This window comes from Myxine glutinosa, chromosome 3 (assembly GCF_964187855.1).
Source record: "Myxine glutinosa chromosome 3, kmMyxGlut1.1, whole genome shotgun sequence".
Classification (NCBI taxonomy): domain Eukaryota; kingdom Metazoa; phylum Chordata; class Myxini; order Myxiniformes; family Myxinidae; genus Myxine; species Myxine glutinosa.
In genome coordinates this window covers 219946995-219962997 of record NC_136263.1, presented here as the reverse complement: position 1 = coordinate 219962997, position 16003 = coordinate 219946995, and the positions used below count along the sequence as shown (strand labels likewise).

The 16003-nt window shown below is 42.2% G+C and overlaps 1 protein-coding gene across 5 annotated transcripts in view; it reads right to left on the bottom strand.

The window, feature by feature from the left end:
- The window catches only part of LOC137422858 (ras GTPase-activating protein nGAP), a 205479-nt gene that overhangs the window by 49514 nt on the left and 139962 nt on the right, over positions 1-16003 (bottom strand). For all 5 annotated transcript variants that reach the window (XM_078775063.1, XM_078775060.1, XM_078775061.1 and 2 more), the window contains 2 exons: positions 7775-7916; positions 7007-7151 (listed from right to left, as the gene is read on the bottom strand). In XM_078775063.1, coding sequence (XP_078631189.1) covers positions 7007-7151; positions 7775-7916 — 287 coding nt within the window. The remainder of the gene's footprint in view (positions 1-7006; positions 7152-7774; positions 7917-16003) is intronic.

Sequence of the window (16003 nt, the reverse complement as noted above, 5' to 3'; positions counted from 1 at the left end):
AAGCTGACTATTAGACCACAGAATGGTACGTTCCGTATTGAAGCTGGCTATTAGACCACATAATGGTACGTTCCGTATTGAAGCTGACTATTAGACCACACAATGGTACGTTCCATATTGAAGCTGGCTATTAGACCACAGAATGGTACGTTCCGTATTGAAGCTGACTATTAGACCACAGAATGGTACGTTCCGTATTGAAGCTGACTATTAGACCACATAATGGTACGTTCCGTATTGAAGCTGACTATTAGACCACAGAATGGTACGTTCCGTATTGAAGCTGACTATTAGACCACAGAATGGTACGTTCCGTATTGAAGCTGACTATTAGACCACAGAATGGTACGTTCCGTATTGAAGCTGACTATTAGACCACAGAATGGTACGTTCCGTATTGAAGCTGACTATTAGACCACAGAATGGTACATTCCATATTGAAGCTGACTATTAGACCACAGAATGGTACGTTCCGTATTGAAGCTGACTATTAGACCACAGAATGGTACGTTCCGTATTGAAGCTGACTATTAGACCACAGAATGGTACGTTCCGTATTGAAGCTGACTATTAGACCACAGAATGGTACATTCCATATTGAAGCTGACTATTAGACCACAGAATGGTACGTTCCGTATTGAAGCTGGCTATTAGACCACAGAATGGTACGTTCCGTATTGAAGCTGACTATTAGACCACAGAATGGTACGTTCCGTATTGAAGCTGGCTATTAGACCACAGAATGGTACGTTCCGTATTGAAGCTGACTATTAGACCACAGAATGGTACGTTCCGTATTGAAGCTGACTATTAGACCACAGAATGGTACGTTCCGTATTGAAGCTGACTATTAGACCACAGAATGGTACATTCCATATTGAAGCTGACGATTAGACCACAGAATGGTACATTCCATATTGAAGCTGACTATTAGACCACAGAATGGTACATTCCGTATTGAAGCTGACTATTAGACCACAGAATGGTACATTCCGTATTGAAGCTGACTATTAGACCACATAATGGTACGTTCCGTATTGAAGCTGACTATTAGACCACAGAATGGTACATTCCGTATTGAAGCTGACTATTAGACCACAGAATGGTACCTTCCGTATTGAAGCTGACTATTAGACCACATAATGGTACGTTCCGTATTGAAGCTGACTATTAGACCACAGAATGGTACGTTCCGTATTGAAGCTGACTATTAGACCACAGAATGGTACGTTCCGTATTGAAGCTGGCTATTAGACCACAGAATGGTACATTCCATATTGAAGCTGACTATTAGACCACAGAATGGTACATTCCGTATTGAAGCTGACTATTAGACCACAGAATGGTACGTTCCGTATTGAAGCTGACTATTAGACCACAGAATGGTACATTCCGTATTGAAGCTGACTATTAGACCACAGAATGGTACGTTCCGTATTGAAGCTGACTATTAGACCACAGAATGGTACGTTCCGTATTGAAGCTGACTATTAGACCACAGAATGGTACGTTCCGTATTGAAGCTGACTATTAGACCACAGAATGGTACATTCCATATTGAAGCTGACTATTAGACCACAGAATGGTACGTTCCGTATTGAAGCTGGCTATTAGACCACAGAATGGTACGTTCCGTATTGAAGCTGACTATTAGACCACAGAATGGTACGTTCCGTATTGAAGCTGGCTATTAGACCACAGAATGGTACGTTCCGTATTGAAGCTGACTATTAGACCACAGAATGGTACGTTCCGTATTGAAGCTGACTATTAGACCACAGAATGGTACGTTCCGTATTGAAGCTGACTATTAGACCACAGAATGGTACATTCCATATTGAAGCTGACTATTAGACCACAGAATGGTACATTCCATATTGAAGCTGACTATTAGACCACAGAATGGTACATTCCGTATTGAAGCTGACTATTAGACCACAGAATGGTACATTCCGTATTGAAGCTGACTATTAGACCACATAATGGTACGTTCCGTATTGAAGCTGACTATTAGACCACAGAATGGTACATTCCGTATTGAAGCTGACTATTAGACCACAGAATGGTACGTTCCGTATTGAAGCTGACTATTAGACCACATAATGGTACGTTCCGTATTGAAGCTGACTATTAGACCACAGAATGGTACGTTCCGTATTGAAGCTGACTATTAGACCACAGAATGGTACGTTCCGTATTGAAGCTGGCTATTAGACCACAGAATGGTACATTCCATATTGAAGCTGACTATTAGACCACAGAATGGTACATTCCGTATTGAAGCTGACTATTAGACCACAGAATGGTACGTTCCGTATTGAAGCTGGCTATTAGACCACATAATGGTACGTTCCGTATTGAAGCTGACTATTAGACCACACAATGGTACGTTCCATATTGAAGCTGGCTATTAGACCACAGAATGGTACGTTCCGTATTGAAGCTGACTATTAGACCACAGAATGGTACGTTCCGTATTGAAGCTGACTATTAGACCACAGAATGGTACGTTCCATATTGAAGCTGGCTATTAGACCACAGAATGGTACGTTCCATATTGAAGCTGACTATTAGACCACAGAATGGTACGTTCCGTATTGAAGCTGGCTATTAGACCACAGAATGGTACGTTCCGTATTGAAGCTGACTATTAGACCACAGAATGGTACGTTCCGTATTGAAGCTGACTATTAGACCACAGCACAGAATGGTACGTTCCGTATTGAAGCTGACTATTAGACCACTGAATGGTACGTTCCATATTGAAGCTGACTATTAGACCACAGCACAGAATGGTACGTTCCGTATTGAAGCTGACTATTAGACCACAGAATGGTACGTTCCATATTGAAGCTGACTATTAGACCACAGCACAGAATGGTACGTTCCGTATTGAAGCTGACTATTAGACCACAGAATGGTACGTTCCGTATTGAAGCTGACTATTAGACCACAGCACAGAATGGTACGTTCCGTATTGAAGCTGACTATTAGACCACTGAATGGTACGTTCCATATTGAAGCTGACTATTAGACCACAGCACAGAATGGTACGTTCCGTATTGAAGCTGACTATTAGACCACAGAATGGTACGTTCCATATTGAAGCTGACTATTAGACCACAGCACAGAATGGTACGTTCCGTATTGAAGCTGACTATTAGACCACTGAATGGTACGTTCCATATTGAAGCTGACTATTAGACCACAGAATGGTACGTTCCGTATTGAAGCTGGCTATTAGACCACACAATGGTACGTTCCGTATTGAAGCTGACTATTAGACCACACAATGGTACGTTCCATATTGAAGCTGACTATTAGACCACAGAATGGTACATTCCATATTGAAGCTGGCTATTAGACCACATAATGGTACATTCCATATTGAAGCTGACTATTAGACCACACAATGGTACGTTCCATATTGAAGCTGACTATTAGACCACACAATGGTACGTTCCATATTGAAGCTGGCTATTAGACCACATAATGGTACGTTCCGTATTGAAGCTGGCCATTAGACCACAGAATGGTACGTTCCATATTGAAGCTGACTATTAGACCACACAATGGTACGTTCCATATTGAAGCTGACTATTAGACCACAGAATGGTACATTCCATATTGAAGCTGGCTATTAGACCACATAATGGTACGTTCCATATTGAAGCTGACTATTAGACCACACAATGGTACGTTCCATATTGAAGCTGACTATTAGACCACACAATGGTACGTTCCATATTGAAGCTGGCTATTAGACCACATAATGGTACATTCCATATTGAAGCTGGCTATTAGACCACATAATGGTACGTTCCGTATTGAAGCTGGCCATTAGACCACAGAATGGTACGTTCCGTATTGAAGCTGGCCATTAGACCACAGAATGGTACGTTCCGTATTGAAGCTGGCCATTAGACTGCCAGTTAAGAAGCGGAACTCTCAACCAGTGAAGAAGGTGAACGTTGAGATGCTGAAATATCCTGCAACAAAAAATGAGTTGCAATATAAGCTGGAAGATGTGCCGATCGAAAATCAACGTTTTATTGATGACAGTGCGGCAGTAAAGCGGAACAAATTGCGTGTCTCGGTTTTTTAAACGGCAAAGGAGGTACTTGGAATGGCGACTAGAAAGCAGCCAGAATGGTTTTCAGAAAACATCGGGGAACTGCAGCTTATCATTGATAAGAAAAAAGAGGCAGAGCCTAAAATGTTGAACCGAAGCACAGGGGCTGCAAGAACAGCATTTGCTGAGGCCTGAAAACTACTGCAGTAGAGGACGAGGCAGCTCAAAAATGATTGGCTCAGTGAAAAAGCGCGGCAAATTCAGAAATACGCGGACAAGTGGGAACACCAGGCCACAGATCGCTCGTTTTGGAGAAGGATCGTCAACAAAGGCACCACAAAATTCGAGGAGGTGAGATGTGAGCGTATCCACCAGGCCCGCTTGAGGAGAAAGAATCCGAAGCAAGTAGCAATCAGATTCCAGTGTGACACGACATGTGCGGGGGAACACGTGCAACTGCGGCTGGCCTCGCTGCGCATTCTTGTGCTCGCCACAAGACACGATACCCAACAGACTTCATCGGACTTGGCATGACTTCCATCATCATCATCATCATCATCAACCAAGCTATCAGTGAGAAAGTTGCTCAAAGACGTGATGACATATCATGTAGCCATATGATCTGATCTGATAAATTAAACTCCTCACTCCTCAATAGTGTACACTAGGTTCTGCTGAATACGCTTCCTAGGCAAGCAATACATTAGCTCGTTTAGTTTGCCGTAGTGTTTCCAATAGCAGTGATGGCATGAATTGTGTAATTTGGACAGGGTGTTGTAATTTAGCTCCATCATAAAGCAAGACAAACAAGAAAGAGCAATCAGAGATTACAGACCCTCGACAGGACGTGTTGTTAGTCGCTTTTAAGGCTTTTGTGTTCAAACAAATATGGAGGCCAAACCACGTGATCAATGACATAATTTTTTTTTTCTCCACCAATTTATCCATAGATTACGCTCAAGAAATTTTATCCTGATCGGATGACGTTTTCTACTTGTCAAATTATGACATCATAATGGAGGCACCCATGACATCATCATTAACATATTTATTCCCCATGGAGAGTTCTTTACAATGAGCCATGTCTCAATTTTTCCATGCAGTGCTTTCGGAGATATAGAGGTGCAAAGTTTTTCGATTTTTCCAAGATGGCGCCCATTCCACGTGACCGATGACGTCATAATTATCATTAAAAAAATTATACAGGTAGAGTTGCACCTATGGTGAAAATTTCCTGTCAATCGGACCTACGGTTGCAGAGAAAATCATATTTATTCTGTGGACAAACAGACAGCCAAACAAACAAACAAAGACAGACAAATAAACAAACAATGAGACAAACAAGCAACCAAACAAACAAACGAGACAAACGAGACAAAAAACAAAACAAAAAAAAACAGACAGACGAACAAACAAAGACAGACAAACAAACAAAGACAGACAAATAAACAAACAATGAGACAAACAAGCAAACGAACAAATGAAAAATCGGTCAGAGACCGAGGACTTGCCGGTATATACTTTTTTTTTATCGGCCATTTTGGACAAATATGGCGGCCGAACCACGTGACCGATGACGTCATCATTATTTGTTAACTATCATCTATTTTGTCATTAATTATCTAAACTAATTTATTCTTAGATTATGCTCAAGAAATTTCATCTTGATCGGATGAAGTTTTGTACTTGTCAAATTATGACGTCATAATGGACGCACCTATGACATCATCATTAACATATTTTATTCCCCACGGAGAGTTCTTTACAATGAGCCATGTCTCAATTTTTTCGATTCAGCACTTTCGGAGATATAGAGCTGCAAAGTTTTTCGGTTTTTCCAAGATGGCGGCCGAACCACGCGACCGATGACGTCATCAATTGGGCACAGTCTATTCCAGAGCAAGACAAATATGTGTGTAAAGTTTGGCGATTCTACGTGCAACGGTGTAGACGTAGTGCTGTGCACAGACAAACCGACAAACAGACAGACAAACCAACCGATCAATATACTTGCCGGAATCTTTTCCAGCAAGTAACAAACGAGACAAACAAACAAACAGACAGACAGACAAACAAACAAACAGCCAACCAAACAAGCAGACAAACAAACAAATAAACAGACAAACAAACAAACAAGCAGAGACAGACAGACAGACAAACAGACAGACAAACAAACAAACAGCCAACCAAACAAACAAGCAAACAACCAAACAAATAAACAGACAAACAAACAAACAAGCAGAGACAGACAGACAGACAAACAGACCGACAAACAAACAGACAGATAGACAAACAGAGTCAAATGCAATGCCCTCTCATTTGGCGAGGGTAACAAGAGCAAAGTGAATGGTGCGCCATCGCAAATCCCCACACTTCCCACCTAAAGTTGAAAGAAGGAATAAAGTTCTCCCAGGAATGAGTCAATATCAAATTTTGAGTTAAAAAAGGTTTTCTCCATTTCGACTCATGTGACCATAAGCCCCCACTCCTGGGGCATGAACTGGGAGTAAAATCCCAAAAATCGTTACATATTTCATGCATCTCCCAATGTTGATTGCACATATAAAGTTTCATTTAAAATGCTTAACAATATGGCCGTAATTGCATTTTTTGGTATTTGACCTGTTGACCCCACGGGGAGAAAATGGCGGGGATAAAATGACACCGCTCTTGCACCTTCTTGCGATGGATGATCATAATTACCAAGTTTGGTGAATTTCCGCACAACCGTTCACAAGGAAATAGTAGTGTGACGGACGAACAGATCCGTTTACAATATCCCCCTATTTTTTATTCCAAAAAGTGTGGGGATAACAATGGGTTAATGTTTTAATACTTTAAGACCGATTGCTATAGAATATCACGATGATACACTAATGAGCAGCAAGGAGTGCAGGACTCCTCGCAAGCGGTGCCGGAGGCCTGTCCGCGTACCAGAAGGAGTTGATTATTTTGCAGAAGGCCAGCTCGCAACACATCTTGAGGTTCGTCTGGTTCTCTGACAGCTGAGAGGCAGGAACCTTGCTGGGATCCACCTCGCACTGCTCCTCAGACTCGTACAGGGCCTTGATGAAGTCACCTATCGCACACTGTGGTTATTATGCAACCCACGAACTGCGCACCATAAAGAGACTAACCTCCTTAATAATATCAACATGCTGCCAAGAAATGCAGGGACAAAATGACACAATGGTCATTAGTGCAGCGTTCCAGGTAAATTACAGTAAAGCACCCAAATTAACGCACAAAGGTGGTTCGTACCCTAAACTAAGTGAGGGCCTCACGCATTCTCATGGGTGACACGATCCTTTTTATGTTGAGGTCGTACATCAAATCTGTCAATATGAGTTACATAAAGTAATTAAATGTTGTATATTACATGTAAGTTATGTTATTGGCCGTTTTTCAGAACACCATTTCATAAATAGGAATGAATAATACATCATGGAGAAACAGAGCATATGGTAACCCCTTGGGTTTATGATCATTAGAGTTATTAATTATTATTTTTGAATTTTGCCAGAGACCACCAGTTAATTCCTCGAGAGAGAGAGGAGGAGGGTGCATACAATCTACGTCCTGTGGGGTGTCAACTCCTCTGACCAAAGAGGTATCGTGGCTAACCCCATCACTAAACTAGAAACTAGTGCGAGATGACGAAGGCCGAACCATGCTGGTAGTGTGAGAATGGGCGTCACCAACCGAGAGCGTCCTGAAGATAACGCTGTCCAACAAGCTTCAGGTACTCTTCTATGGCCTTTGTGGCCAAGGTGTTTTCTCTGAAGATCAGTTGATCATCTCCACAACGCTCTACCTCCGCCATGACCACTTGTGTGAGGAACTCCTACAATCACAGAGAAAACCACACGGAGGTTCATTCTGATGGATATTCACAATGCCGACATACATATGCGTCTACCACCAGGACAGGAAGTAGGATTCCCATGTGTTGCATAAAGTGCCATTTAAGGATGGCTGTAACTCCAATATCCGGTAATAATCTTGATTTAAAAAAAATTGGTGGTAAAAGGGAAAATGTCTGCTCAATGACATCCAATCAAAAAAAGAAAAAAAGAAAAGAAAAAAAAAACCAATCAATAAAAACCAACAAGGTGTTCAGTGAAAGAGAAGTCTGTTGTTGGAAAGGTGCACGAAGAGACATGAATCAGACATGAATCGATGTGTGATCGCACGGATTGATTCACATGACCTTCTAAAGCATTTCCATTGCGACCATATAGTCTTGGATGGCTTTTCCCAATGACCAACGACTCGTGTATTTCGATGGCAACGAGAGAGCCAAACACGATTTTTGATTCGTTTTGTCATCGCATCCACTTCATTTGCTCGTTCGTTGTTTAACTTTTTCCATCACAGTTTACCGCAGCATCATGGTATATTTAGTGGGTTAGAACGCCACATGACTGGTATAAAATACATCGACATACGGTACATTGTAATGATGAAGGGAAACGTTTAGGGAGAGGACAGATTACTGGGATATGCGATGATAAAGGTGAAGAAGAGATGTCAATGACATTTCATACAAGTGGAACAGGTGATGTGCAGCGAGTACTGAATAATTCAGAGACTTTCGTTTACTGGACGATGAAGAATTCCCAGAGGAACGATTCCGATTGCATTGAACAACTTGCCCCAGTAAAACAGCTTGTAATCAAACTGAATGTTTTTTTTGTTTGGTTGTTTTTAATACAGAATCGAGGCTCATGTAAGAGCGAACACATTGAACATGAAAACATGCACAGACACATAAAACATGCAATGAAGGGAGCGGGAGGCAACAGGGGAGAGAGAGGGAAGAACACAAGCACAACAACAGAATAGAACAGGGATGTTGGTAGATCTGTGGAAGGGGGAAGGCTGGGGAGGAGGGAAAACAAGGTATAAAGCAAATTAACACGACTAGGAAATTATAATAGTAATAAAAATGTTATTATAACAATAAAATAGAGACAAGAAAAGTATTTTGAAGCAGAAATAAAAGTCAGAAACGCCAAAAAGCGCCATCGACCCTGATAAATCTTACAAATGGAAAACAAAGGCCCGACCTCCCTTGTCTTCTTCAAAATAAAAAACCGAATTGACTTTGCAGCGTCTTCTCACGCTCTCCACATTCTCGCTCATATTTTAAACGCATCGATCGATCAACAAGTCATGGAGGAACTCGTACATGCCATACATTACACTTTGGTAGGACAGGCCTGATATTCAGCTAGGGTAGATTTGAGAAGTAATTTGAAACTAGTTCAAGGTGCTGACGATAACCCGCGTCCTCTTCGCGAACCTTTCACGTCCGGCAACTATTACTAGCAGACGGGTCAACCAGCTGAACATCTGTCCGCAGGAAGGCGCACTGTGTGACGCAACACCTGCCTGCGAAAGACAGATCCAAAGGTGTATAGTCGGGTGAGCAAAGCAGGTCAAAGGTGACCATTCCAACTCTGCACCGATCTGTAGCACGAGAAGACATCAATGTATATTACATAAATTACAAGGATATATATGGGTTCAAATTACAGAATTATAGATGGTAATGTGGGATCCAGATATCAAGAGATTGGAATGTGGGATCCAGATATCAAGAGATTGGAATGTGGGATCGAGATATCATGATTGGAATGTGGGATCCAGATATCATGAGATTGGAATGTGGGATCGAGATATCATGAGATTGGAATGTGGGATCGAGATATCATGAGATTGGTATGTGGGATCCAGATATCATGAGATTGGAATGTGGGATCCAGATATCATGAGATTGGAATGTGGGATCGAGATATCATGAGATTGGAATGTGGGATCCAGATATCAAGAGATTGGAATGTGGGATCGAGATATCATGAGATTGGAATGTGGGATCCAGATATCATGAAATTGGAATGTGGGATCCAGATATCATGAGATTGGAATGTGGGATCGAGATATCATGAGATTGGAATGTGGGATTCAGATATCAAGATATTGGAATGTGGGATCCAGATATCAAGAGATTGGAATGTGGGATCGAGATATCATGAGATTGGAATGTGGGATCCAGGTATCATGAGATTGGAATGTGGGATCGAGATATCATGAGATTGGAATGTGGGATCCAGGTATCAAGAGATTGGAATGTGGGATCGAGATATCATGAGATTGGAATGTGGGATCCAGGTATCATGAGATTGGAATGTGGGATCGAGATATCATGAGATTGGAATGTGGGATCCAGGTATCATGAGATTGGAATGTGGGATCGAGATATCATGAGATTGGAATGTGGGATCCAGATATCAAGAGATTGGAATGTGGGATCCAGATATCATGAAATTGGAATGTGGGATCCAGGTATCATGAGATTGGAATGTGGGATCGAGATATCATGAGATTGGAATGTGGTGATCGAGATATCATGAGATTGGAATGTGGGATCCAGATATCAAGAGATTGGAATGTGGGATCCAGATATCAAGAGATTGGAATGTGGGATCCAGATATCAAGAGATTGGAATGTGGGATCCAGATATCATGAGATTGGAATGTGGGATCCAGATATCATGAGATTGGAATGTGGGATCCAGATATCATGAGATTGGAATGTGGGATCGAGATATCATGAGATTGGAATGTGGGATCCAGATATCATGAGATTGGAATGTGGGATCCAGATATCATGAGATTGGAATGTGGGATCCAGATATCATGATTGGAATGTGGGATCCGGGTATCAAGAGATTGGAATGTGGGATCCAGATATCATGAGATTGGAATGTGGGATCCAGATATCATGAGATTGGAATGTGGGATGCAGATATCATGAGATTGGAATGTGGGATCCAGCTATCATGAGATTGCAATGTGGGATCGAGATATCATGAGATTGGAATGTGGGATCCAGATATCATGAGATTGGAATGTGGGATCCAGATATCATGAGATTGGAATGTGGGATCCGGGTATCAAGAGATTGGAATGTGGGATCCAGATATCATGAGATTGGAATGTGGGATCCAGATATCATGAGATTGGAATGTGGGATCCAGATATCAAGAGATTGGAATGTGGGATCCAGATATCATGAGATTGGAATGTGGGATCCAGATATTAAGAGATTGGAATGTGGGATCCAGGTATCAAGAGATTGGAATGTGGGATACAGGTATCAAGAGATTGGAATGTGGGATCCAGATATCATGAGATTGGAATGTGGGATCCAGATATCAAGAGATTGGAATGTGGGATCCAGATATCAAGAGATTGGAATGTGGGATCCAGATATCAAGAGATTGGAATGTGGGATCCAGATAACATGAGATTGGAATGTGGGATCCAGATATCATGAGATTGGAATGTGGGATCCAGGTATCAAGAGATTGGAATGTGGGATCCAGGTATCAAGAGATTGGAATGTGGGATCCAGATATCAAGAGATTGGAATGTGGGATCCAGATATCAAGAGATTGGAATGTGGGATCCAGATAACATGAGATTGGAATGTGGGATCCAGATATCATGAGATTGGAATGTGGGATCCAGGTATCAAGAGATTGGAATGTGGGATCCAGGTATCAAGAGATTGGAACGTGGGCTCCAGATATCATGAGATTGGAATGTGGGATCCAGGTATCAAGAGATTGGAATGTGGGATCCAGATATCATGAGATTGGAATGTGGGATCCAGATATCATGAGATTGGAATGTGGGATCCAGATATCAAGAGATTGGAATGTGGGATCCAGATATCAAGAGATTGGAATGTGGGATCCAGATATCAAGAGATTGGAATGTGGGATCCAGATAACATGAGATTGGAATGTGGGATCCAGATATCATGAGATTGGAATGTGGGATCCAGGTATCAAGAGATTGGAATGTGGGATCCAGGTATCAAGAGATTGGAATGTGGGCTCCAGATATCATGAGATTGGAATGTGGGATCCAGGTATCAAGAGATTGGAATGTGGGATCCAGATATCATGAGATTGGAATGTGGGATCCAGATATCATGAGATTGGAATGTGGGATCCAGATATCATGAGATTGGAATGTGGGATCCAGATATCATGAGATTGGAATGTGGGATCCAGGTATCATGAGATTGGAATGTGGGATCCAGATATCAAGAGATTGGAATGTGGGATCCAGATATCATGAGATTGGAATGTGGGATCCAGGTATCATGAGATTGGAATGTGGGATCCAGATATCATGAGATTGGAATGTGGGATCCAGGTATCATGAGATTGGAATGTGGGATCCAGATATCAAGAGATTGGAATGTGGGATCCAGATATCAAGAGATTGGAATGTGGGATCCAGATAACATGAGATTGGAATGTGGGATCCAGATATCATGAAATTGGAATGTGGGATCCAGGTATCACGAGATTGGAATGTGGGATCCAGGTATCAAGAGATTGGAATGTGGGCTCCAGATATCATGAGATTGGAATGTGGGATCCAGGTATCAAGAGATTGGAATGTGGGATCCAGATATCATGAGATTGGAATGTGGGATCCAGATATCATGAGATTGGAATGTGGGATCCAGATATCAAGAGATTGGAATGTGGGATCCAGATATCATGAGATTGGAATGTGGGCTCCAGGTATCAAGAGATTGGAATGTGGGATCCAGGTATCAAGAGATTGGAATGTGGGATCCAGATATCATGAGATTGGAATGTGGGATCCAGGTATCAAGAGATTGGAATGTGGGATCCAGATATCATGAGATTGGAATGTGAGATCCAGATATCAAGAATTTGGAATGTGGGATCCAGGTATCATGAGATTGGAATGTGGGATCCAGATATCAAGAGATTGGAATGTGGGATTTAGGTATCAAGTGATTGGAATGTGGGATTCAGGTATCAAGAGATTGGAATGTGGGATCCAGGTATCATGAGATACAGGATACATGCTCAGATGGCAATGTCAAACAGGCCATTGTTGAATGGATGACATTGAACAGTTACTGTTCCAAAACTATCAAAGCCAATGAAAATTGTAAAGCTGCAGTAAAATATGTGAGGCACAAAGTGGACAAAAAAGAATGTATGAAACAAAATTAAAAGGCAAATAAAAGATCTGATTGAAGAGTGAAAAACAAAACAATATATAAACAAGAAGGACATCGTGCAGTGCACGATAATTGCAAAATTCACCCCCCTCCCCACTCCAACATTTAATTTCGTATATTCATACATCAAATGGTTCCCATTTCATACATCAAATTGTTCCCATTTCATACATCAAATTGTCCCCATTTCATTAATATATAAATTGAGGATCTTAATCAAAGCTCGGTTCAATTGGATGAAAATTGATTATTTTTCAGATGAAAATTGATTTTAACAATTTGACCTTGAGTTGACCTTTGACCTTTTGACCTCAAAATTGGGTGGTTTCCCAATTCAGTGAGGCACTATGTAATTGCTGTTTAATTGTCAAGTCAATTGGATAAAAATTGACAATTTTAGATATTTGACCGCAAGATGACCTTTGACCTCAAAATCAATGGGATTGGTACTTCCTTATGACCAACTCTACCATTTGGTGAGGTTTCTCGTGAAGATCGGTTTAAAATTGTGACCTGTAGGCCATTGACAAACAGACAGACAGACTAACGCACAAGACCAACCAATAAACTTGAGAAATCTTAGATTTTGCAAATAACAAGAATGAGCATTCAGAGATTGTAGACCCTCAACAGAACATGTCTGTGTGATTTTGTCCTTTGGGTTCTCGGGGTCTTTTGTGTCCTCTAGGTCAGTTGGGTCTTTGGGATCATTGAGATTTTCTGGGTCCTCGGGGTATTTTGGGTCCTCTGGGTCTTTTAGGTCCTCAGGGTTTTTAAGAGTCTTCGGAGTCTTTACGAGTCTTAGGGGTCTTTTGGGTACTTGGGGTCTTTGGGATCTTCTGGGTCCCCAGGGTATTTTGGGTCCTCTGGGTCTTCAGAGTTTTTAATGTGTTAGTGGTTTATGGGGTCTTAGGTGTCTTAAATTGTCTCAGGGTTATAAAGGGTCTATGGGGTGTGTGTGGTCTTGAGGGTATTCGTGGTCTTAATGGGTCTTGGGGTTGAAAAGGGTTTAAAGGGTTTGGGAGTTCTAAAGGGTCTAATGTAATCAATGAACATACTCACATCCTTTGAGGAAAACAGACCCAAATGCCATATCCTCTCCTCTGGCAAGGGTAACTAGAACGGCACTAAGTGGAGCGCACACCTCCACCAGGCTGAACAGTTTATGTTCTGTATCCCACTTGTAGGCCGGATCTGGATTCGGACCTGAACCAAAAACGAATTGGCTTGTTCTTGTCACCTAACCAACTAATCCACCAACATCCAGATACGAGATTTTTTTTAGGTTTTCTAAGTGATTCTTCACCATTGAGAAATAAATAGGGTTATAAACGATATTGTTACGTGTGTGGGGGTAGATGATGAATGTCATAGGAAAGTTAGGAATGTGTACGTTTTAGTATGCTCAGAGTGTCGCGAAAAAGGAGAACCCACCTCGATGTATCTAAGTAGTGTCGAATGTCCGGGTAAGTGTTTAGGTGGAGACCTCTTACAGACCCTCTAATTAATTAGCACAACTCCATGGAGGAGTGGAGTTGTGCTAATTAATTAGAGGGTCTGTAAGAGGTTAAATTTCCCTGTACGTGATTGCCTCCCTGTGGTTTTTCCCGAATGTTATTAAATTCGAACAGCCAGGAAATCAAAGGCTCAATAACTACAATGATCGCACTGTAAATGGACTCATTCGCTCACAACGCCGCCAGGTCCGACATACCCGGCACATTTGCTGATCGGCACGCAAGCCCCGTCTCACGGCGAACGACGTCATCCGAACATTCCTGAATGGAGATTGGACTCCGCCCCCCACAACTTGTAACCGGGAGGGCACGCCTAGGCCTTCATGATTGAGTAGCGCTCAGTGATTGGACAGAGAGTGTGACGTCATCGTGGAACATTCGAGAGTAAAGGAAAAAGGACGTGGTTGCGCCATCTTGCTTTCTCTTCTGGTCCTGGCTTCGCATGAGGGACGGTTGACTTGCTCACTCTTTCCCTTTGTCTTGGTTGCGCTGGCAAACGGCTGCGTCTCGGGCCATGTCCGTTTGTGAAACTTTGGAAATTGGAGGGAGGAGGAAGAGGAAGACATCTCGCCCTTGCTAACTCTCTTGCCTCGGTCACGCGAGCAAACGGTCGCTGTTTGGCTTCGTATGCACCTGTGGAGACGTTCTGGAGCTCTTGGCGCGTCGGTCGGAAGGAGATAAGAGCGGGAGAGGACCGGCCATACGCGATCCTTTCACGTCTGTGGTGAGGCAGAGAGGAGCTTCGTGCCATCATGTGCATCTTTCCCGCACACGGCTGCGGGCCCCTTTGTGCTGCCGACTGCATTCGACGGCCTCACTTGAACAAAAACGCTAATTGCCGGCACAATAAACACCAATTTCTTTTTACTTTTGTTTTCCCCGTGTTTGTATACGAGTCTGATGGAGGATCCCTCGTTTAAGCATTTTAGTTTTTACCTCACTTTTCATTGTTATTTGCTTCTTTTTAAAAAAATTAAATCATTATTTGTCGAATTTTACTTTCCTTGTATTGTGAATTTTGCTGTCCCGTCTTTGTGTTTGTGGGTTTGGATAAACCCCTGCGTGTGTCCGATCAGATAAGGCCTCGACCATTCCCGTGCATGTCACTACCGCCAAGTGGGGTATATGCCTCAGAGGTAAAGCTCGTTTTGGCCATTCGTCCTCTTAGGGTCTGAACCCGGGGACACGACAATAAAAATCATGATATCTCAAAATGTTGTGGACTGATTTATGACAAAACCTGGTGGATGCGTTGGTTAGGTGACAAGAACAAGGCAATTCGTTTTTGGTTCAGGTCAGAATCCAGATCTGGCCTACAAGAGGGATACAAAA